This window comes from Enhydra lutris, unplaced genomic scaffold (assembly GCF_002288905.1).
Source record: "Enhydra lutris kenyoni isolate GAN:26980312 unplaced genomic scaffold, ASM228890v2 scaffoldscaffold25, whole genome shotgun sequence".
Taxonomy (NCBI): Eukaryota; Metazoa; Chordata; class Mammalia; order Carnivora; family Mustelidae; genus Enhydra; species Enhydra lutris.
In genome coordinates, this window is record NW_019154109.1 from 17,873,885 (window position 1) to 17,900,008 (window position 26,124).

Consider the following 26,124-nt stretch of genomic DNA (forward strand, 5'->3'; position numbering starts at 1 on the left):
TTGTACCAGGGTGTCAGGGCTGAAAATGTCTGTGTATCTATGTGTGGGCACACATACATACACATATATGCATTTATGTGTTCTACATATTTACACAAATATAGATACAAACTTGGAATGACTAGAAGATGGAATAAACCATGCTGTTTTCTCTTGCAGGCCATGGAAGAATGGATTGCTCCTTTGGAGCAAAGTACCCTTTGGTTCTGGGAAAACCATCTGAACATTTGTTATATAAATGTAGGGCAAATTTTCATCTCATATTATTCATCATTCTTTGCAAAAGATGGGAAGTAACTCAACTTGAATGTAGATGTTTTTGTATAGTGATTTCCTGCCCTTTCCCAGCCTTGATGCACCTGAGAGATATGATACATCCCTGTGGTTGGTAGTGGCTCCCGAGGATGGCATCCCTCAAGAGGGGCAGGGATGTATTTCAGAATACCCTGGCAGACAGCAACTTCTTTCAAAATATGTCTCCAAAGGCAAAGGAAACAAAAGCGAATATGAACTTTTGGGACTTCATCAAGATGAAAAGCTTCTACCCAGCAAAGGAAACAGTCAACAAAACAAAGAGCCAACCCACAGAATGGGAGAAGATATTTGCAAATGACAGTACAGACAAAGGACTGATATCCAAGATCTGTAAAGAACTCCTCAAACTCAACACACACAAAACAGATAATCATGTCAAAAAATGGGCAGAAGACATGAACAGACACTTCTCCAAAGAAGACATACAAATGGCTAACAGACACATGAAAAAATGTTCACCCTCATTAGCTATCAGGGAGATTCAAATAAAAACCACACTGAGATACCACCTTACACCAGTCAGAATGTCCAAAATTAATAAGATAGTAAACAACGTGTGTTGGAGAGGATGTGGAAAAAGGGGAGCCCTCTTACACTGTTGGTGGGAATGCAAGTTGATGAAACCACTTTGGAAAACAGTGTGGACATTCCTTAAGAAATTAAAAATAGAGCTTCCCTATGACCCTGCAATTTCTCTATTGGGTATTTCCCCCAAAGATACAGATGTAGTGAAAAGAAAAAAAAAAAGTGAAAAGTACCCCAATGTTCATAGCAGCAATGGCTACAGTTGCCAAACTGTGGAAAGAACCAAGATGCCCTTCAACAGACAAATGGATAAGGAAGATGTGGTCCATATACACTATGGAGTAATATGCCTCCATCAGAAAGGATGAATACCCAACTTTTGTATCAACATGTACGGGACTGGAAGAGATGATGCTAAGTGAAATAAGTCAAGCAGAGAGAGCCAATTATCATATGGTCTCACTTACTTGTGGAGGATAAGGAATAACACAGAGGGCATGGAGAGTTGGAGAGAAGTGAGTTGGGGGAAACTGGAGGAGGAGATGAATCATGAGAGACTGTGGACTCTGAGAAACAAACTAAGGGTTTTGGAGGGGAGGGGCATGAGGGGTTGGGTGAGCCTCGTGGTGGGTATTATGGAGGGCACGTATTGCATGGAGCACTGGGTGTGGTGCATAAACAATGAATTCTGGAACACTGAAAAGAAAAAAAAAAAAAAAAGAATCCTCTGGCAGGCACATCAAGTTTGAAACATTCCCACAAGCAAACCTAACTTGGACTGCACTGTTTATATACTTTTTTGTTATTTAAGATTAAATAGCCTAGACTTTTGGAAATCGATTTATGCTGGATTATTGTATTTCAATGTGATTTGTTTTTTCTAGTTGTGTTCCTAGGGCAAGACCACACCCCTGAGGGAAAGGAAATAGTGTATTTTCTGAAGAGCGCTTAGCTTCCATAATCAACTTGAAAGCCTCGATGAGTCCCTGAGCTCCCTCATATTCACCTAGCAAATCTCTAATTAGTATTAAAGTTAGCTTTCCCTCCATACCTTAGCTTCTAGCTGGGTTTGGGGAAAAACACTTGACTATGCTGAATGGTCTCACTTTAAATATCTTACTTTAAATTTTAAGAGGGCGACTCCCGCCTTGTAGTCCTATTCCATTCCCCCACATGTTCTCTCTTTCATTTTCCAAAGCGATTCTTTAATATTTTCTCCTTTCCTCACAAACTCTTCTGTCTCTTCCATCACCCTCTTCTGTCTCTCATAGGTGGTTGTTGACAGAACCACATACTTGACTGGAGAAATAGAAGCAGTCAGAAAGGAATATTCCCATGTTATGTATTATGCTCATCATATCCATGTGAATCCAGACTTACACTGCGTGCCCTCCTTCCTTGTGCTCTGGATGAAGTATCTCTACCCCGAGGAGCCCACCTGAGCTCTGGGTCCCATACCCGCTCCTTCTACAGATTTCATGCCTGCAATCATTCTCATTATCTCTTGCATCACCAATTTATCTCCCTCTACTGGGCTACTTCCATTAGTGTTTAAATGTACTCTAGTATCTTTCATTGATTTTTAAATAAAATTTCTTGACACTCTAGTCCCCCAGCTACTGCCCTGTTTCTCTGCTTTTCATCTATGCTTCTTTAAAGAGTTGGGGTCCTCATTCCTCACTTGCTATTTTCTCCTCAAGCTGTCCCAACCTGGTTTCTCATTTCACCATTTGATCTTCTTGTCAAGGTCACTATGATTACCTCATTTCCAGGTCCAGGATGACTTCTCTGCCCTCATTCCACTTGATCTTTCAAGAGCATCGGACATACTTTCTCCACAGTTTTGGGATGCCCCACTCATCTACCTGTCCTTCTACCTTACTTGCCTCTTCTGAGTCTCCTTTGCTGGCGCCACTGCCTCCTCTTGACCTCCAAATTTCTGTATTACTCAGAGCTTGAGCCCTATCTCTTATCATTTCTAGTTATGTTCTCTCCATACCTGATATCCTCTAGACACATGGGTTTAAATGCCACTCATATACTAATGAATTCCAAAAATAGAGTTCTAGACATATACCTCCAACTGTCTACTTGTCCCTTCAAACCTGTATACTTCCCAGCCTTACTTTCTTAGTCAATGACTCAAGGCCTGAATATCCCTTTTCCTTCCTGTTTCACATCCAGTCCATTAACAGATCCTGTCAGCTTTGCTTTCTGGATATATCTCCAATTCACCTACATCTTCTGTCCTCACAGCTCCCACTCTAATTCAAGCCACCATCAATTCTATCTTAAATTTTTAGCATCTTCCAAATTCCACTGGTCTTCTTAGAGTCCATTTTATACACAGCAGCCAGAGTGGTTTTGAAAAACATAAATTTGATTATACTATTTAATTGCCTAAACCTTTCAGTAATTTTTCATCACACTTAGAATAAGTTCCAAACTCATCACAGCCCACAAGGCTGGGCACAATCTACTTCCTACCAATCTGCCATTCTCATCTTTCTCTCCGTGCACCCCACCCCCCAATACTTCAACCACACTGGCTTTCTTCCATTCATTTGAATGCACCAAGTTCATTCCGGGCTTCAGGCCTTGCATTTGCTGTTCAGTTTGTTTGGAACATTTTGCTCTCATATCTTCACATGACTGACTCGGTCTTGTCATTCAGGGCTCAGCTCAAATGTCAATTCAAATGATCATCCATTCTAAAACAGCCTGAGTAGGCGTAATTACATTATTGTGTTTAATTTTTTTTTATGGTGTTCATCCTTCTCTGAAATTCTCTTATTTGTGTACTAGCTTTTTGTTTGCTTCTCTGTACCACCACCATTCATGTGCACGTGCGCCCACAAACACACTCTCTCACACACACCCACATGCAAGGTGTGTGACAGCAGGAGGACCTTGCTTGTCTTGCTCACTCCTGAATAAATGCCTGGCACTTAGTAGAAGCTTAATAGAGATTTGGTGAAATGTCAATGAAGGTAAAGGAGGAGATATTCCTATTGTCAATCATACCAAGAAGAGGCAGACGCTAGAATGGGAAACAAACACTCAAAAGGAGGGAATGGGTATCAAAAGGATGGGTATGAAGAGAGAGACTCTTTTCTCTGATGGGATCTTAGGGCATTGGCTTGGATTTTGAGACCCTGGATCATGTGGCTCAAGCCTCCTGTCCTAGACTGGGGGAAGTCAGGCCCTGTCACACGTAGGCAGGCTGGTAGAAGGCAGCTTGCTTCTGATGCCTTGTAGCAGGCCTGCAGCTTGGCGGAGAGGCAGCCATGGTACTAAGCAGTGAGGCTGTTAACCTGGAGGCCCACGAGGATGGGCCTGGGCCTGTGAGGTCTAGTTACAGTTCTAACTTGTTGCTGTAGGTAATTTCTGCTGTCATCTTTCTTGTAGGGTTTTCAGAGAAGCTTTCTTCAAAGTTACAGCTTAGTCTTAACTGTTCTAGGTGGAGTCAATAGGGGACTCTTGACCACCTGGAGAAGGAGTGGTGGAGGAGGGGACCGGCAGTCCCAGCCTGCAGAAGGCAGTTGACCAGGGCTGAAGCGGAGGTCCAGGACTAGAGGTAGGCACAGTCTGACCGGTAAGTCACCCCAGCTGTTGGGGACGAGTATCCAAAAGGCAGATGAAGACTGGCTTGCACGTGGGTGATCACTCAAATCAACGAAATGCAGCCTAGTAACAGAAATGCCATCTTATTTGTGCTCACAGACTGGTCAAACCCGAGACGCACCTAGGACCTTAGTAAGACTGCTCTTCATGGCTACATATGGAGGTGGGGGGTGTTAGCAGACACAGGGGGGCTTCCTGTCTTCTGCTTAATGAGCTCGGCTCAAAGTGCAAATTAGGCAGGACTAAAGCAAATAACTGTGCAGGATAAGTCAGGAGGCAGTAGGAACAGTCATTTAGAGTTCCGTTTTGGCGTGACTTCCTGACTTCAAATTGCGATTCGATCATTTGCAATGGGGGCTTGGGTAATTATTTAGCCTTGATATGCCTCATGAAGTTTAGTGGTACCTACCTGGTAGGGTTGATGCGCAAGTTAAATGAGATAATCCACGGAGAGCACTTAGCCCAGTGTTGGGTTCATAGGAAGCATAATACATGGGAGCTAGTTTTCTCTGATCTATGATTAAGTGCCTGGAGGAGCTATCAAGGAGGATTAAACAGACGGTGAAGGGTGTTTCCCCACAGTGACCTGATGGCATGTCAGGGCTCATCTATTTATCTGGAGGACACCAAACATGATTTCATATTCAGAGTAGACGTTACCTTAATCACACCATTGTTTCTCACAGGCTCTGACCACTGTAGCAACAACGCCCGGCCGTTCTCTTGCTGTTCTACTGTAAAGTTGCTCAGTCCACTTGGGGAAGATTCTAGGGTTTGAACCATGGTCCAGGGGCTTGAAACGTCTCCTGCCTGGTTTGTGGCCACAATTCCAATGTGATATGTTGTGAATGGTTCTAACCCAAATAGGTGGGCTTGATGGCTCGTTCCCTGCATGCACAAAAATTAACAGGTTAGATTTCTTTTAGGAACTGCTAACAATTGCTGGAAGGTCATTCTCTGACCAAGGTACATTAGCAATAGCAGCATAAAATATCACAACAGAGTTTTGAATTACTAAGAAAACAATGTGGCTTTTTTATTGTTCTTCACACCTGAATATACTATCAAATGTTGTATAACTTCAGACATACACAAAGTGGGGATCAGATAGAATCCTTGCCTTTCCAGAGCTTGCAACCCAAAGGATGTGACACATAACATAAAAAAAAGAAAAAAAAAAGGTGCTTCAGGCTAGTGCGGCATTCAGCTCATGGTGGAAATCAGTGGCACCAAGCTTCATGACAAAAAATGGGATAATCTTAAGGGCTTGGAGGTCTAACTGGAATGGTTAATCCCCAGCACAATTTGTATATACATATGACTCTCCCCAGTCTCCCTCCCTCCTTCTCTTGGTGAGTATTTATATCTTACAGATGCAGTAAAACAGACACAAGAAAACAAAACGACAAGTGAGCTGAACTGTAAATGCACAAACACGCTTAGAGAAGTCTACTAGTGATATATATATATACATGTGAAAATAGTCTTGTTTGTTAAAAATATCATAACTGGAACCATCAAATTTACCAACAATAATTGTTAGCTAGGCTTTGAGAATTTGGTTTTTGTTGATTTAAAAGGAAAAAAAAAGATAGGATTAGAGGGGTTTTTTGTTTTGTTTTGTTTTTTTTCCTGCTTGGAGAGAACATTTAATGTATTTTACATAACTAAAAGCTGGAACTAAAAGTCTTCATGTTTTGAAAGCGCCCAGGGTGCTCTTTCTACATCTGGGCTGGGTGGATATGTCTGTTTATAAATAGCAAATATGTCTGCAAGTGGACCATGAATATGTGTATAGATAACACACACACACACACACACACACACACACACACACACATCCAGAGACACATACTGACACACAGAGACACCCAGACACACAGACACACTTTCTTTTGTGTACTATACATGAGTAATCATGAGGACCTTTTGAATGGCTTCATGGTGTGTAAGATCAGGTTTAGTTTATTAGATGTTTAAACACGACAGTTTTCAATTGTCCTCTCCTTGGTGGATACAAAAGGATGAATGTGAGGGAGAGAAGAGGAAGTTATTTCTGAGAGTAGATACCTGAAATCAGACAAAGTTATGTGACTAGAAATTCTCCTAATTGAGAGGCATCCAAATATCATTTTGAATAAAATCTAAAACAAAGTGGCAAAGTCAATTTGAATCATTTTCTAAAAAATTGGTCAGACAAAACCAAAACACTTTGTAGAAATAATTTTTGACACTGTTTCCTCACATTCTTGGTCATAAGTTTCACCTGTCTAATGTCTCTTATTATGTGTTAAACACAAGCAGAGAAAATATAATTTCCTTTATTTATCAAAAACTTCTAAGTCAATTTTCCTCTTTCAATAAGTCCCATTATGATATTACATGCTAACCTCTTGAAATCTTTTAATATTTAAACATTTGCTAAGCGACCAGACTCTGAAACAAATTTTATAGAAATACTAATTTCTCTTTTTTAAAATATTAAAAGTTGGATCATAAATATTTAAAACATATTTCTCCACAACACTGGATTGGTCTTTTAGATAAATATAGCACAGAACTAGAATGACCATAATGAATATTAAATCTGAAGATGCTACAAGTCCCGATTACAAACATTCTTTTCTGATAAATGATTCCTTTTCTGTAGAAATAGGGCAAACATGGGCAAGATTAATAATGCAAAAAAGAAAAATTCTTTGTTCAGAATATTCAGTAATGGGTGCCAAAAAAGCATAAGCTCCAAAGCAAATAGTAATCACCTCTAACAGATTATATATAAAAAAGGTAGGCTGTTGGGGGACATTTAGAGATAGCTTTTGTCATAAGAAACATGTAAAGCATGTGGGCCATAAAGCAAAAACATATGTATATTGTCAATAGCGGCACCTGCTCAATTACAGTTTATTTCAGAGCTGAGAATTCCATTCAGCCCCTAGATGGCAATACTATCAAACACTTTCGGTAACACGAGTACTTAATGATTAACAACCGGCATTCAGTCATCCAACACACTCCAGGCAACCATTAAAAAAATAACAAAACTGATTTCATTATAGATCCTTTTAATAAACATTTATAGCTCAGATCCCCACAACGCCGAAGTATTCAGAATGCCCTGGCCTCAAAACTTCTAATGTAGAAATAGGACCTGCAGATCTCAGGTTGAAGTTCGTGCGTGCCCGACACCGAGATCTTTAGAGGTTTATTCCTACAAAAGGTGATTACGGTAGTTGTTTTGCTTACTTTGGTGGTATCTTACAAAAAAAAAAAAAGAAAGAAAGAAAGAAAGAAAGAATCTCATATTGTAAATGTAAAGGAAGTGTGTGAAGGAGAATTTTTATAGCATAAATTTACGTTGAGGACTAGTTCCCATATTATGTTGTTATTTGTGAAGAGCTACAACACACACACACACACACACACACACACACACACAGACACACACACACACACACACACACACACACCCCTGTTAAATAAACCTCATTAATGATCATGCTTTTTGTCCATGTTTATTAAAGGCCATATGAAAAAAAATGCAGAAAATTTTAAAATGGCAAGACGGTTCTTACCAATATATTCTTCGACATTGCATTATTCTCTCTTGAGTGGATTTCCAACACCAAAGTTCACTATTTTAGAATCCTGTAAAATTTGGGCACAGTTCATTCTGCAGATTGGGTTCTATCTTGTTTGTTTATTCAGTTACTCAGGTTTTTCTCCCCTTAAATTCAGATTTTCTTGAACACTGTCTACCTTACATTTTTTGGATTAAATTCTTTCCTTGGGGGATGTAGTGTTCTCCTCTGTTGACTAGTAAAATCATCATTGAAATCCTTTTTCTTCCCTTTCACTCCTCTGCTCCCCCTTTCTCCGTCCCTTATGGAGATGATCTTGATTTGATACTCTTACTTCTTCTTCTTTGTTGTCCTTATTTTGATCCTTCTTTCCCTCACTCTTCCATCTTACTGATTCTTAGGAGATAGATTTCTTGTCATCCCCGATCTCTGGGCTACCAGCTTGTGCTCACTTCCCATCTGTCCTTGTCCTTCCCATGTTCACATCCACCTAATGTTCATATTTTTATTCTATAAGTACATTGACTACTTTTGTTAGGCAGACAGTGGAAAGAATGATTCAACAGAGGAAAATAGGAAAAATGCAGCCTCCACAATCTAATATTTCCAATGAGACTTAGCTTAAAAAAAAAACAAAACCTTATATGCATAAGGGCTGCAGTCTGGATACAAAGCAGTATGTCCTTTTATGAGACATAAAGACAAGACTCTCTGGAACGGTCTGCCAGTTGAGGTTCTGCTGGCAATCTGAACTACATTTTAACCTCTCAACTCTGCTCCTGGGGGCACATGAAACTACTTGGAGTCTTCAGCAGTCTGACAATTTTACACCATCTCCTCTGATTATTTTTGACGACTTGAAGTGCCCCAAAGGTGGCCCTGGGGTCAATAGGTTTATGTAGGTTGAAAATGATCAAAAATTACCATTGATCTGTAGCTGTCAATAAAAGGCTGCGTGGGGAGACTCCCTGCACAAATGTTTAAACTGCATAAAGCAACCTAACTTAGTCATCTTTGAGTCTATTGATCTGATGATCCAGCAGTTTCCAAAGCTTTCCCTCTGGTCTTTGTGGTGCGTTTTCACTGAACCCACTTACCTGGGCCCTTAGGGATCGTTTTACCCTGCTCCTGGTAATGAACCAAAACAGTGGTGTGTGGGCACTGCTGTGCTCTTCAGCAGAGTATCGTGTGTGCTTATTACCTTTTGGAAAGGGTTAATCTTCCTGGTCACCATCAACTTCGTTTCCAGCTGATGGGGTTTCTTCTGTCTATACTCCTTATCATGAGGTCCTCATTTTAAAATATGTGACTTTTGGCCTATAAATCCGAACCTGGTTCTAGGATTCCTTTGCCTTGTTTAGTTACCATGAATGCCAAGATCCAGAGAACAGGTCACATCAAAAGTTTCCTTTCTTTTGTATAAGGAGAGCTTCAGAGGAGTCTAAATTTAATTATATCAACCTCTGTTTTCCTTAGTTGAACCACTTGGGTGCTGCTTCTTGGTTTTGTCATAAGTTATAGTTTTCCTTGTCATAATGATACAATAAACAAATGGTTATAGACAAGTTTCTGGTTTAGACTACAAATAAAACATGAGAAGTAGGAAAAGCTCTTATTGACTACCGCCTACAAGCCATGGCTTTGGACAGAGTACAGCCAACCAATAGGATGATTTACACATTTTAATGCTGACAAATCAACACAGATTATTTTTGTAGGTTTCTGAAAGCCAGGTCCTTTGAGGCATGGGATGCGGAGGTCTATCTTCCCTCCCATTTATAAAGTTAATTTTTAGCTTCTCCAAAGTTGACCAACATATTTATATCTAGTACTCATTTTGTAAAAGTCACCTCAGTCTCAATACAGAAGTGATCTTTTATTACCCATAGCCGAATAACAGCCTTGGCTACTTAGCCATAATTTTCTAAGTATGAGACTTCTAAGTCTGCAAAATGTTAACACAGAAAATTCCCACTGGTTTCATATGTGCATTTACTTTACCAGTGCCATCTCTGCCTCCATACCTCCTGGCTGGTAGGACAAAGACATTTTTTGATGGCACGCACATACATGTGGAGTTGCTCTAGAATCAAAGGTTGACTCATAATACAAAATGGTAGGAGAAAAACCCTTTAGATTCGTGGTCTATTGTTTTACCTGCATGAAGCGTGTGCAGGTACTGGGGCCCACTGCTCAATGGCATGACAGAGCTGCCAAAGTGGTTAGTAGAAACATCTAGTATTGTTGGTCGGCAGCTTCTTTCTTTCTTTCTTTTTTTTAAAGATTTATTTATTTATTTACTTTAGTGAGGGGGGAGGGGCAAAGGGAGCAGACTCCACGCTGAGTGTGGAGCCCCACACCAGGACTTTGTGCATCTGGTATGCACTGGATTCGATAAAGTTGCTGTGGGGATATAAGATGGAAAATCCAGGCTCCTGACTCTTAGGAGTTTATATTCTACTAGAGCAGGTCAATCATAAATATAGATACACACAAGGTGAAGTGTGGTAAGTGCTATAGCCCGGTGCCAGGAAATACTGAAGGGACACTTCTTACTGGGAAGGGAGGAGGCTGAATGGTAGGGGCAGACTTACTTGGGAGGTAGCATCTGATAGAGGTTAGGAATGAGGCAGAGTTTGAGTAGATGAATATATGCGAGCAATTAGAAGAAAGAAAAGAAATAAAAATGCAGGATATGTTTGGGGATGAGCTGGGAGTTGCATGGAGCTGAAATGTAGGGACTAGTGGGGATTAAGGCTGGAAAGAGATTGGCGGCAAGACTGGAGAGAGTTGTGAAAGTCACCTTAATTATTCTGGATGAAAATTGGTTGGGAAACACTGAGTAACATTACACCAAGATTTGAAGAACTAGTGTGGTATAAAGAGCTCTACAATGCAATTTGAGAGAATAACGGGATGTTAAAATTTCGCCCTATTGTGGTATATAGGTCATGGTCAGTGACTGATGAAATAAAAAAAACTGCCAAGAATTAGCTAATGAATTCATTTAGATATTATTCAGCCGGTAAATATGGATCATCATACATATGAGATAATAGGAAAGTATTTTCTTAGGAACAAGATTTTAAAAATCTTTATTGAATGTTTGCTCTATCTCAAAATTTGTAATTATTCTTTCGACGCAGATGTTTGCCTTTTGATCACAATCAAAGTGGGGATTATAAAAACTGGGCTGAGTCGAAGCCAATGATACTGTCCTCTGTCCATATGGCTATCAGAATCACACGTACCTGGGCTGTTTGTCTGACAGTGGACACATGTTTGTGTGGAGCCATCCACACCTTTGCACTGGTCACTTGTATATATCAAACAGCTAGGAAGCAGCTGGAAAGGTTAGGGACACCACTGATGACCACAACACGAATGAGACCAATTCAGAAGCACACACAAGCGTGAAAGCATTCCTAGCTTTGGGTTCTCACTAATGTTTGAAGGTGTAATTTGAAAGATTTCAAGAAACTAAAAATGCATATCTGCCTTTTAAGTAACTGTGATACATATAATTACAATTGATTACTCAGGGGCCCTTTGTCGAAGCAATTGTAAATTTCAAACAAAATGTTCAGTCTGGGGGCTGCCTGGGTGGCTCAGTGGGTTAAGCCTCTGTCTTCAGCTCAGGTCATGATCTCAGGGTCCTGGGATCGAGTCCCGCATCAGGCTCTCTGCTAGGCAGGGAGCCTGCTTCCTCCTCCCTCTCTCTCTCTCTCTCTCTCTCTCTCTCTGCCTGCCTCTCTGCCTACCTGTGATCTCTCTCTGTCAAATAAATAAAATATTAAAAAAAATGTTCAGTCTGGAGTATGCATACACTAGTGCTGTGAACAGACACTTTTATGTCTTTACTCCCACAAATACCTACATTCAGAAAAGAAGAATGATATGTAAAAGACAAGTTTTCATTTTTACCTCTCTCAGAATACATCATTCATTTTGTAATGGGGGGGTCAATGCAAAAAGAAGATTCAATTCACAGATATTTTTCTTCATGGACAAATGGGCTTTATCAATTTAATCTATAAAGCCAAAGCCAGCGTTCTTGCAAAATGAACGATGATGCCTCAGTTACCATAAAAACATTGGAGAAAAAAAAATGGTTTCGAAATGGCTCATTTTTCCAAGGAGAAGAGGAAAAAATTAAATTTGTGATAATTAAATTTTAAAGTGGCAAATCAGTCACACTAAATATTAAAAAGCAGTATTTCTGATCTATCAAAATTAAAAATGTGCATAGTCTGTGACCCAGCAATTCTACTCTGGCAATCTATTTTATGACAATACTAGTAAAACTGTACTAAAATATATTTAAAAGAATTTCATTCCAGCATGTCTTGTATTTATTCAGTCCTTGAATAAGCACATATTTATTCAGGGTTGAATTGAGGGCTTCTGGTGTAATAAGCAGCTTCCGAAGGTCTGAGGTCACAGCAGAAAACAAAGGATACATGGACACTGTCCTCTTGAGTTTTACATTATCATGAGAAAAAATGGGCAGTAAATAAGCAAAATAAAGAGAGAGAGAATTAGCAATGGTGGCAAAGTATGAAGATATTTAAGTAGAGTACTGAAATAGAGCTTGGGTTTAGGTGGTAGGGAAGAGTGAGATTCTCAGTTTAAGAAGAGTGATTTGGATTTTTGAAGAAGTTCCATGTAGGCGAGAATGCAGAAGAAACCAACCAAGAGAAGAACGGGAGGAGAAGCTTTCAGGTGAAAGGGAAGCTCTTGGTATTCCAGCAGACAGTGAGAAGCTGTGCGAGTGAGAGGGAGGGTGGCACAGGATAAGGTCAAAGCGATGGGCAGAAGTCAGATGGTGAAACCTTGTAGACCAACATTAGAGAGTCTGATTCTAATTTCAGTGGAAAATTACTGAAGGCCTTTAAGCAAGGGGATGATATGATTTAATGTAGGTTTTAAAGACATCATTCTGGCTGCTCTGTAGAGAATATATGTAGGGAGTTGTTTTAAGTCTACTCAGGCTGCCATGACAAAATACCAGTAACTGGCTTAAAAAAAACCAGAAATTTATATTCTCCTAGTTCTGGAGGCTAGGAGTGGAGATCAAGGCGCCATCAAACTCAGTTTCTGGTGAGGCTTCACTAATTGATTGTAGATAGCTGCCTTCTTACTCTGCCCTCTCACACAGTTTTTTCTGCATGCTCATGGAGAGAGGGAGAGATCTCTGGTGTCTCTTTTTCGTCTTATAAGGGCACCAGTTCTATCAGATCAAGGCCCATTCTTACAACCTATTCTAACCTTAATTAATTCCTAAAGTTCCTACCTCCAAATACAGTCACATTGGGGTTATGGATTCAATGTATGAACTTTGGGGGAACACAATGCAGTCCACAGTAGGGGTCAAGAGAAGGAGTGAGTTTTGCAAGTCTGGGAGGGGTGCTAGTTTCTTGGTCCAGGGTGGTAATGGTGGAGATGGAACTTAGTGGATGGATTTATGTTTTGGAAGTACAGCCAAGAGAATTATGACAGATTGAATGTAGAAGAAAAAGGAAAGAAGAATTAAGGATCACTCCTGGGTTTGCCTTGAAAGAAAGGGTGGATGGTGGTACCATTTAATGAGATGTGGCAGTCTGAAAGAGTGACAGATTTGGGGATGGAAGGAGTCATTTTGGCCATATGAAGTTGATATACCATGTAGATCTATGAATCTCTAGTGCTGAGTAGAGACTGGGTTAGGAAAATACATCTGAGAGTCATTGCACATCTCTCCCAAAATCTGGTCTCAAATCCAATGGCCTTCTCAATCTCTCCACTTTTACTTCTAATACACCACAAATTTAACAAGTCTTAATATGATTAATTGATCTTCCCTTCTGTATAATTTGTATGTATTTGTATTATGTTAAGTAGGTTAAAATGAATCTATATCTCAGAATCCCATTCTGTGGCAATCACACCCTAAGGTGACCATGAGTTAGTTATACCCCGGTATAATTCACCTCCTCCTGAGTTCAGGCAGGACCCAAGACTTACTTCTAAACAATGGAAAATGAGGCATCACTCACATGAATGTTAGAGACACCACCTTAGCTGGCTGACAGCAAAATTCTCCTGTTGGTCTTTGGGAAGCAAGCTGCCATGTTGTGAGAGGGCTGTGAAGATCCCCACGGCAGGGGACAGTGGGTGGTCTCTAGAAGCTGAGGGCAAGTCAATAAGAAGCCAGCAGCCCCCAAGGCTTAAAACCACAAGGAAATCAATTCTGCCAACAACCTGGAAGAAAATACTTTCTTAGTCAAGCCTTCAGATGACAATGCAGCCCAGCGGGAGCCTTGACTGCAGCCTTGTGAGATCCTAAAGGACCCAACTAAGCCATGTCTAGACATCTAACTCATGGGACTATGACAGAACAAATGCATACCCTTTTTAAGCCACTAGGGTTGTGGTAATTTGTCCTGTGGCAGTAGGAAACTAGTACACCATCGTTTTATGGTTCCGGGTTAAATTTGGTAAGAGATTTGGAGGATGAAGTAAAGAGGCAACTATTATCCCCTAAAGTTCATTGAAGTTAGATGTGGAGATAAATAGGCACAGAGGTGTAAGTTTTTCGGTTTGTCCTAATTCTCTTCTGCTCCATAGCTGGCTCTTCCTTCTGATTGCTGATGACAGGTGGCTATGGGTCTATGATTTGATTTTGGCTTCACAGGGATGGTAGCTATACAGAACTTCCCAGTGATGTCTCCACAAGTTTCTTCCTGACAGTTCCATTTAGGTGGCCGGTCATGCCTGGCTTCTTAGACTGGTTGGGTGGGAGCTCTTTTATACATCCTCTTACTCCTGTTCCTGGATCTTCACTTTTCCAACTCTTCCCACAGTTTTGTGAATTCTAGTTCCTGTAGGAAATCCCCTATCTCCATACCCATAGTGTTCAGTTTCCTCAACTGAAATGTGTCTGATGCCTCCACCAAAGCTGCTTCACCTGGAGTCCTCCTTTTTTTTCTAGAGATGACAACTTCATCCTTCCAATTTTTCAGGCCAAAAATTTTAGATTCATCTTCTCTTTCCCTCACACCTACATCTAGTCATTAGGAAATATTTTTGGATTTATTTAACTTCAAGGTACATCCAGAATCCTACCCGATCTCATCAATTTTACTACAACCACTCTGCTCCAAGACATTCTCTTCTACTTCAATCACTGCAATAGTCAACTTAACTGGTCTCCCTACTTTTAACCTTAACCACCACCCCCATCCACATAGCAATCAGAATGACATTTTGAAACATGTCAGACCATGGGACTTCTTTGCTCAAAACCTTGTGGTAGTTCTCAGGTTGTTCAGAGAAGAAACCTGTTCTTGCCAGCCCTTTGATTTCCCCTTTGCCATCACCTCTCCACATGCAAGCTGCACTGCAGCCACAGGGGTGCATCAGATACATCAAAGAAGCTCCTGCCTTGAGGGCCCTATACTGGCTATTTCCTCTGCCTGCAACCCACATTACCCACAAGACCGCTTGGTAACTTCAGCTCATCTTCTCGTTGAACCACTCCTATTTAAAATTGCAGCCCGCCACTTTCCTCCCCCACTCCTCCCATTTTAGAACCCCTTTTCTTGCTCTCTATTTTTCTCTTTTTCAAAGCATTCATCAGTCATTTTCAACATATCATGTAATCTATTAATTGATTATGATTATTATTTATTTTTTCTCTCTCTTTACTAGAAGTTCCACCGGGGCGGAGACCTGTATGTGTTTCATTCTTTGCTCCATTCCAAGTGTCTCTAATTATGCCTCATAGCGAGTAAGTGCTCAAAAAACTAGTTGTGCTATCAGTGACTATGGAGAGGATTTAGAATGAAGGGATGGGGTAAAGAAGAAAGAGAGCCTAGGAAGACACCATAGTAAAGGAGAGGGTCCAGCACCAAAGTCAGCGACAGAGGCAGGTGAGGGCGAGATGCACAAGTGGAAGAGGATGAGTCGGTAATGAAAACGAAGCAGAGACCAGTGAAGTAGGAAGGAAACCAGGAGAGTTCAACGTCGTGGACACCAAAAAAAGGAGGATATTTTGTAAAAGGAGGTATGGTTATCAGTGTCAAATGATGTTGAAATTTTGTTTTATTTTGTTTTATGAGGATGAAATGTTAAAGAAGACGGACCCAGAAAGTTCTCTGGATTTGGTGGCAAGTGGTCCCGAAATAAGACTTTGAGTGGAATGCAGAGACAGAACTCTGACTGAAGAGGAAGAGAGAGCCGGATGTGTGGAAGGAGGAGCCTCGACTTTAACATAATTCTTTGGAAAAGTTGGCTGTAAAAGAGAACAAGGAAAGGGAATGGTAGCTGGGAGGGCCCTGTGGCCTGTGTGGTCACATTTTTTTTTTTAAAGGAAGATACTAGAACATATATGTATGTTGATAAGAACTCTTCAATAATAAGGGAGAGATTGTTAATTTAGAATTAAATATCAGGACTTCCTTCTCACTTTGCATGTAGAAACCAGGTTAGCCAAAGTTTTGTGTATGGCGAATGGATATAGATGTGCTCAGGTATCAGCCAATTACTTTGGAGTTGGCGCTAGAGTCTGCAGCAAAGCCATGTTTCACAGTAAGAGCTGCCATCGTTGTTTGCATAGCTCTTCTCGTAGATAAATTTGGAAAAATAAACATCATCGAAAAATGAAGTGGTGAATAAACTATAAGCCCATTATCTACTAGGAACAGGGTAATTTTTAAAATGTTTTAATTAAATTATTACTTTTGATAAATTGTATCTTCCAAGTAGAGTTCATGATGAAAAGATATGTACGCAGTGTAAAAAAAAAAAGTTAACAGTTTGCCCTCCTCTTGTCTTTCCCTCCTAAGACAGGGTAATTTTTGAGCAGACTTTTGGCTTTTACGTGTCAGACCTGGTATAAGGTACTGCACATGCATTATCTTATTTCGTCTTCACAAAAAAGCTATGAGGTTGATAATATTACACATAAGGAAACTGAGGCTTAGGTGAGTTAGGTAACTTGCCCAGAGTCATACGAACAGTAAATGGCATGCTCACAATTTTATTCCTGCACTACACTGAGTGCAAATGTTCTTGTCAACTGTGATAGTGGTTCTAACATTTGGGTCCCAGGACCCACATTTCTTAAATCAATAGAGGATTCCCCAAAGCTTTTGTTTCTGTGCTTTACATCCATTAGTATTTGCTATATTGAAAATTAAAGCTGGGGAAATTAAAAAAAAGAGAGAGAGAAAGAAACAAAAAGAAAAAAGAGTACCAAAGCACGTATGCCATTATTCAGCAGAATGATGACACGATCAAACATCATGTAGCCTCTGGAAAATTCTGCTGTACACTCTGAGGGGATGAGTGTGAGAAAGAAACACAATGTCTTAATATTAACATGAAAATAATTTTGACCTGGAAGACCCTTTGGAAAAGTTTCTGGGACTCTAAGGGGTTCACAGACTCTAGTTGGAGTGCCACTTAACTACATTATATCTTTCTTTAATTGGCAGCTCCAATGAAAGATTAATCAAAGATTTGTTTGAACTTTTGTGCAGTGAAGAAAGGAGTCTTATATTTCCAACTTTTGATAATACACTCATAATACTTGTGATTAAATATGAAATATCCATGTATACATAAGTCTTATTAGTAAAACTTTTAATTAGAGTTAAAGAGTCAAAGAATGATGAAACTCTATTCTACTACCTCACTTTGTAGTTGAACTTAGAGTCCAATGGTTTAAATAACCTGTTTGAGATCCCATGACCCATCAATACTAGCTTTGCTATTGAGTCTGAGATTCTCAACTCATGTAGACACACTCTTCTTCAATTAAAACGATCTGTTTTAAACAAGGAGTTCCAAATTTCTTTGTCATAAACATTGTTCCTTATGAGAGAGAATGAGTTTGAATTTACTCATAGATTGACCGCTTTTCTTAATGGATCTTCTGCTACATTACATTTGTCTGTTCATGGGTTTGTCCTCTCAATACAAAGTGGACTTCTGGATTAGGACTGTTTCTTAGCCTCACATTATCGCAGTTTTCTCATATGTAAAAAGGGAATAATAATAGTACTTATCATTTGAGTTTGTACACTTCAGTGAGTTAAGCCTCAGAATACTGCCGGCCATGTAGTAAGCATTTAGCAGATGCTAGATTCTATTATTATTATTATCATAAGCATCAAAGAGACGCTTCTACACAGAAGATATTCAATAAACAGTTCTGGAAGATATGAATGAATAAATGGGTAAGTCTAAAGCAATGAATAACAAATAAGGCATTTTTACTGCATAACACCCTGGCTTGTATGGAGAATATATGGAGGATGATATTTTGAAAGAAGGCATAGCATCTCAGGAAAGTAAGCACATCTTTTAGATTAAATTTATAAACATCATCCTTGTAAATGTTTTTTAATGAAGACCTAGTAGGTATTGGATAAGTGTACATTAAATAATTGAGTAAATTGTAAATTCTCCCTTGTTACTGACTTCAATCATTTGGTCTTTTTAAGAATTTATTTATACACATGTATATATAAACTAGATCACGTAATAATGAATATGATTTTTCACCAGTATCTACAGGGAGCACAATATGACAAGTTTTGTGTTCTTACATAACCTGAAATTGGGGGTGAGCTGAAAAAGATAATACCTTTCTCCAGCAAAGAATAAATAACACTAATAGGTGGTATAGGAAATTTGCATAGGGAAGTTGGTGCTATAAAACACAAAATGGCATTTTCCAGAGAGTCTGGGGTATTTGGATGGCAGAAACTCCTTCAGTGCTCATGGATCAGGTTATCCTTAGAAACAGGAAAATGTGAACAATTTTTGACAAATGTAAAAATGTACATACAGTGGGAAATTCTAGAAAAAATACAAAAATCAAACAGGGCCAATTTAATGTTAAAACCTGTTTAACTATTAGGGCCTGCTTAGCCAGAGCAACTCCATATTGCCTAGGTAGCCATATTGTTTACATCCATGGACTTCATTCCGGGAATAAACGCCCCCGCAGTTCCTGGTATGGTTCTGGGTATTGATTCCAGGAGTAAATGCCTTAACAGTAGAAGCAACGTACCTTGGGTCTGTGGTTATGCCCTATAAAACCAGCCTGTGAGATCGGGACGGGGTCGCTCTCTTCGGAGGCGGCCCTGGCTGGTCAGTCTAAGTTCTGATGCTTGGCATAGAATAAGGCTTTGCATAACTTTCACTTTGTCTCAGTCTCGTTCCTTTGATAATGGACCACAACAAAACACATGTACTCAATAATAGATGAATCAAAAAAAAAATAATAGATGAATCTAGCTTTATAATAAAATACAAAAAGTCCTGAATCAGCCTCCAAAAACACCTGGGACCAGAGAGTTCTACCAGTGAAGTTTTTGGTTATTGCTTTTAATTAAATCTGTAACAGATAATTGATATTATGTACAAAGTGTTTAACTAAAATTGGTTAAATGGACCAGATACCAAACTGATTGTATGAAATTGGGACAATATTGAACAATAGCATTATAAGAAAAGTGAGTTATAGGCAGAAATCACTTGAGATTGGATGAAAAAGTTATATTAGCAAATAGTGTCCAATAGTATATTTAAAAGAAATATTATGATTATACAGGAGTTAACTCTTAAAAAATTGATTTACATAAGATTACCCTAAGTAGAATTAAAAAATTCAACATCCATTTATGATAAAATCTTTTAGCTACATGAAAATAGAAGAAATTATCTTTAATCTGATAAACAGCATCTACTAAAGTCATATAAATCACGTTTAATGATAAAGCCTTATAAATCTTACTATCAATAAAGCCTTATAAATCTTACTATCAATATAACAATCAAGTAAGAGAGAATACCCTCTCTATAAAAACATTTTTCTAGATATGTCTCTTGACGTGAGGGAACCAAAAACAAAAATAAACTACATCAAAATAAAAGCTTCTGCACAACAAAGGAAGCTATTAATAAAACTAAAAGAGAATTTACTGAATGAAAGGAGGATTTGCAAATGATATATCTGATAAAGGGTTAGAATTCAAAATATATAAAGATCTTATACAACTCAATACCTCCCAAAACAAATAATTGAATTAAACTGAGGGTTTTGGAGAAGAGGCGGGTGGGGGGTTGGATACCTGGTGCTGGGTATTATGGAGAGCATGTATTACATGGCGCACTGGGTGTGGTGCGTAACCAATGAATTTTGTAATACTGCAATAAAATTTAAAAAAAGAAAGAAAAAAAATCATGAACACAAACTTCTCCAAAGAAAACATACAGATGGCAACAGACACGTGAAAAGATTCCTAATATTATTTACCATCAGATAAATGCAAATCAAAACCACATTGAGATAACACTTCACACCTGTCAGAATGGCTAAAATCAACAACACAAGAAGCAACAGGTGTTGTCGAGGATATGGAGAAAAAGGAAACTTCTTGTTCTGCTGGTGGGAATGAAAACTGAGGCAGCACCTGTGGAAGACAGTAGCAAGGTTCCTCAAAAAAATTAAAAATAGAACTATCCAATGATGCAATCTCTGCATTACTGGGTAGTTGCCCAAAGAATACAAAAGCATTTTGTATTTGAACTTGAATTTGAAAGCAATTTGAAAAGATATACACACCCCCATGTTTACTGCAGCATTACTTACAATAGCCAAATGATGGAAGCAGCCCAAGCGTTCACCAATAGATGAATGGTTAAAGATGATGTGGTATATATATACAATGGAATATTATTTAACCATAAAAAGAATGAAATCTTGCCATGTGCCACAACATGGATCTAGAGAATAAATGCTTAGTGATATAAGTCAGTCAGAGAAAGACAAATACCATATGATTTCATTCATATGTGGAATTTAAGAAACAAAACAAATGAAAAAAGAAAAAAAAGAGATAAACCAAAAAACAGACTCTTACCTATAGAGAGCAAACAGATAATTACCAGAAGGGAGGTGGGTGGGAGGATGGGTCCAACAGGTGAAGGGGATTAAGAGGACACTTATGATGAGCACCGAATAATATATAGAACTGCTGAATCACTATACTGTACACCTGAAACTAATTTAACACTCTATGTCAACTATACTGGAATTAAAAGAAAAAAAAACTATTAAAAAACAGGATGCTCTCTATTCATTACTGTACTGGTATTTTTAGGCAATGACAGACCAAAGGGTGGGGGGAGAGAAATGCAGCAGAGATTATTAGTGCTTCTCAAAATCCCATTTACTTATCTACATTCCTCAGCTTCCCTACACACATCAATGGGGTGAGACGACTAGTACACGTGGAGAGAAGGGATGTTAGCCACTTTCCATCCTGGACCTCAAAAACATCTCGCAGAGCCCTCCAACATGCTCTTCCCTATCACAGTCCGTCATTAATATAAGATGGAGAAAGGCAGCCAAAGCCAAATTACTTTTCCCACCTTTATTTTGTTAGGCACTGATATTTGAGTTTTATTTGTTACCACAGCATTTTCCTATCTTATCCTGACTAAAACAAAGCATATGTGCTTGAAAGAATGAGAAGTATGGATACTGACTACTTAAAAAGTCCAAAGCATCTAATAATAAATTAGGATCAAGTCCAGAAATCAATCATATTTTGCAATAAGAACTATGACACCCAGCTTTTAAAACTGACACTCTGTAGTTACAGAAAAGGTGGTACATGATGTAGTCTATATTCTCACCCAGAATATTTAGTTAAGGGGAACAGAAACTCTTTTTGACTCATTTTAGGAGAAAGTGAAAGAATAGAATCCAAGCACGTGAAATATAGCTTTGTGTCTTTGAAACTGGAAATAGAAATTCCATAGGATCTAATAATTTTGTTACTGGGCCTTTAGCCTCCAAGAGTGAAAACACTAATTTGAAAAGATATATGAACCCCTCTGTTACTGCAATAACCACAATATGGAAAAAACCCAAATGTCCATTGATAGATGAATGGATAAAGAAGATGTAAAATATATCTCTATATATCTATACCCATGTATCTATCTATCTATCTATTTGTATGAGGATGAATGGTAGCAACACTTGTGATAAGCATAGTATAATGTATAGAGATGCTGAATCATTATGTTGTACACCTGAAACTAATGTAACATTGTGTATCAACTGTACTCAAAAAAAAAAAAAAAAAAAGGAAAGAAATTGGAAAACTGTCAGCTTGGAGTTTCTCTCTTTCTGGGGCTGCATGATATTTCCGTCTTCTCTTTCTCTTAACTTACTTTATTTGTTATTGCCCAACATGGAAAATAATTCCTAGTAAATAACTTTATAGCTTCAGAGTACTCTGGGCCATCTGACCACCACCTCTGCGTGTCTGGAGAGAGAGAGGATCTAAGCGGTTGTTAGTTGGGTGATGGATTTGCCAGTCTTGGGTCAGCTGTTGCAGAAGAGTGGATAGTAGATATCTGTGTTCATAGGTCTCCTGTTTCAGTATCAATTATTAATTGGTGACAGATCTCGGTGAGAGGATGTATGGTCATTCTAGAACAAACACTCCCAGTGAAGGTCATATCTTTGATATTACCTGGAGACATGACTAAGGATTGCTAAGACTATCTCTGGAAAGACCTTTCTTCTTCCCAAGGCTGATTAGTGATCTGATTAACATCCTGTCTCTTAGATTTGAAGCAGTCCTGAAGCCTATATGTTAAAGGAATCCTACAGAATCAGATAATTTATTGCTTGAATCTGAGTGTCAGTGACCTTTCAGTCTTTTGAGCCATTCCCTCCATTTTCTGTAACTCCCTTGCTGCTCTTACATGAATGCCCATGTCCTGATTTCAGCGGTTTATTTCATCCCAGTTTACATAGCTCTGAGGAGAGGAAATCATGGTAACTTCAGGTAGAAATAGCTAATTTTCTGCCTCCCAAGTTCCTAATACCTTCCAACCTCACTTGCTCTCCTCGATTCCATTCCACTTCCACTGTCAAATGGAAGAGTCAAGGGCCAACCTGTCTAATGCGAAAGTTGTTCCGATGCCATAGCTTGGACCTGGTCAGGAAGCACTTGTGGATAGCCCTGCCAGTCCTCATCAGCAGGAACGTGTGCAACTTGCTTCTCTGGGCTTACCCTCTGCCCCTCCATGCTCTACTCATGTCCCTTTACAGCCCAGGCTCCAGCTTTGTGGCTCAGGGGTGGGGTCACCACACTCTTCGTTGAGGCCTTGCTTTAGCACATGACTTCTCCTTTGTTCAGATTGCGCTTCCATTCCTGGCAACTCTTAACCATCCTTGAAAAGAAATTTGATGTCATCTTCATTTGGAAGAGCTTCTTGATGCCCCAGGCAGTTACTTGCTCTTCCTTTCTGCTTTTATATTGTTCATGGCATTTTTTACACCACATCATGGTGATTTATTTACCTGCCTTCTCTCCCCACTAAACCTTGAACTTAGAGGACAGGGACCGAGGATATGAATTGTGTTTGGCACCTTCTGGGTGTTGAATAGATTTCTGTCAAGCGAATAAATAATCTTTTATTTAAATTTATTTTGTTTTTATAAATATTAATTTAATATATTTGATATAATATTACATGTTAATATAATAAAACATTATTTTGTTAGCAATATGTTTAAAAATATTATGGACTATACCCCATTTCTTTGAATCCAGGATTCCATTTATTTCAAGACACACTGTTATTTTACGTATTCCTCAGAAGAAAAAAATGCTTCCAACTGAATGAAGATACAATACTTTTTTATCACTTAGAATTTTAATTTTATATTTGGAGAAAGACATCTTTAGACTTGTATGGGCATAGGTTTTTTATAAAAATTGTATATTAAGCTGCTATTTCTGTGCCTTTCTATGTCTACAATAACTTTTCATTTTAATACCAAGTCATAGTGTAATCTTTTCGAAAACATTTTAAGTGGCAATTAAACTCAACGTGTGTAGTAGCAACAGGGAACATAACTCAGCTGAAGTGACGAGAGTGTGAACGGCATTGACCAAGTTTGTGCAGGCACAGGAAATGACAAGTATGTCCCAACTGCCACCTACAGCAGTTGTAAACTTGTTAGATGCACGTGATTTCAGAGATGGAGAAATGTGAAAAAACGGTCATCGTTAAAATCAGTGAGATTCCTGTTCTCTGTTTTCTGAGTATCCCTCCTGAACAGAAAAGGACACGCTATGATAAAAAGCCAGTGCATAACTTCTAGCCCATTGACTCGAGCAAAGTGGTTTGCTCTTAGTGACAACACTGGTTCCAGAAAGCTAAAACTGGCTAAAAGGCTGCTGAGATACACGGCCACCCAGCTATGGTGGGACTGGCAACGGCCCAACTCAGAACCAGACCTAAGAATTCACGAATGACGTTGCGAGGATGGTAACAATTGGCCTCTGGCTGCGTGCACGGAACTGTTCTGAGAGACACATCTGGCCACTCCCTCCAGTGGCCGGTGCTGCTCCTTCCAGTTATTCTTAGCACATGTCCTTGATGCTTTTTGTTCTTTTCCCAAAGAGTTTCTCAAAGGCTTACAACAGTGAGTGCTTAGTATATGACAAGCACCTTCCAAGTGTTCTTTGTATTTTAAGTTGTTCATTCCTCAAACCAACCTCATGAAATAGACAGTGGTTACCCTCATTTTTCAGATAAGGGAATGCATGCAAAGATAGTTGAAGCAAATTGTGCATGGGGATAGTTGTCATGCAGTTCTAAGGGGAAGAGCCAGGATTTGAGTAGAGGCATTCCAACTGTCCAGTCTGTACTCAAACTGGGAGCGGTGCTGGGTACTGCATCAAAGTCTCCTTACCGCCCCCACCAGGACCACCAGACTTCGGAAAGTGGAAGCCAGCCTATATCACATCTTGATATATTTTCTTACCCTCACCCCCACCCCGGGAACCAGGAAAGGCTTCCTCTGCTCTACGACCTAAGCCTGTTTGTGTAAGTTCTGCTTTCTGGGGAGTCAGGCTGAATATGGTCATCGAAAGGGAAATAGGCTGCTTTTCAAATAGGCCCAACTTTTCTTTTTTTTCTTTCTTTCCTCCTTTTTTTTTTTTTTTTTGCCTGTAAGTCAGGAAAAGCACATATAGTGAGCCAAAAATAATGACACTTGAGGCTAAAAGAAAAGACATAAAGACGGACCACTGAGAAACTTCCACAATTTACTTTGGCTTTAGGCTCCAATACAGCCCACTCTTGTATATGTGACTTGGAACTTGGGTGATTTAGACAGATACTGGTGGTACACTTACACGGTCACGGCAAGATATCGAGCTGTTGCTTTGAAAACATTTTAATATAATAGGATTTAAATTTTTTTCTTTTCTTTGGATTTTTCAGTTAATATTGGAATTAAATTAAAGCATTAAGTCAACCAGCTTATTGTAAAGCAAATTATGTCAGGTTCACCATTGAGGGCTTCGTTAGGGAATATCTATTGACTCAAGCTTATTAACTTGTAAATCCTCTAGTTTTAGATTATGATCTATTGATTATCTGCTTTTATTTGAGTTTTAAATGAATAAACAAAAAGAAATGATCATGGTTCAGTCATTATACCTTAAGAGAAAATGTACTTAAGCCAAGCATACTTAATTAAGAATAAAAACAACTTTTATTTTTTCTGAGAGTTAGAAGTTGTGGTTCTTATTTACATTAAGGCAAATCAAAGATTGATTTTAATTTTGCATAACTGTCTTTAATAGACATTTGGACAAAACAGAAAAAAAAAGTTTATCACTAAGGATAGAAAGTGTTGAGAGCCTAGATGCTTTAAGCAGTCAACTTATAAGCAAAAGCCCTGAGTTCAAGATTTGGGTCTGTTACTCGTACTAGGAAGTCCTTAGGCAAATTATTTACGTTTCTGAGTCTTGGTTTCTAACAATGCCTTTCTCATGGACTTTTGTGAGGATTAAATTAGATGGTCTTTCTAAAAGGGCCTGGTGTATTGTTGGTACTCAAGAAAAGTGCTCTGAATCAGATCCTCGCTAATAGAAGCAACAAAGAAAACACGGGCTTCTGTTGATTTCAAAGGGTAATTGTTTAATTTTATGCTTTGTTTAAAACTTTCATCAAATAAAAGTGCTGAGATTGGTTTATGGTTTGAGGG

At 39.0% G+C, this 26,124-nt stretch overlaps 1 protein-coding gene across 1 annotated transcript in view; it reads right to left on the reverse strand.

The window, feature by feature from the left end:
* Nucleotides 1–26,124, reverse strand: part of LOC111151119 (usherin) — a 680,307-nt gene that overhangs the window by 48,071 nt on the left and 606,112 nt on the right. Inside the window, exon 61 of the mRNA XM_022508904.1 lies at nucleotides 5,125–5,352. Coding sequence (XP_022364612.1) covers nucleotides 5,125–5,352 — 228 coding nt within the window. The remainder of the gene's footprint in view (nucleotides 1–5,124; nucleotides 5,353–26,124) is intronic.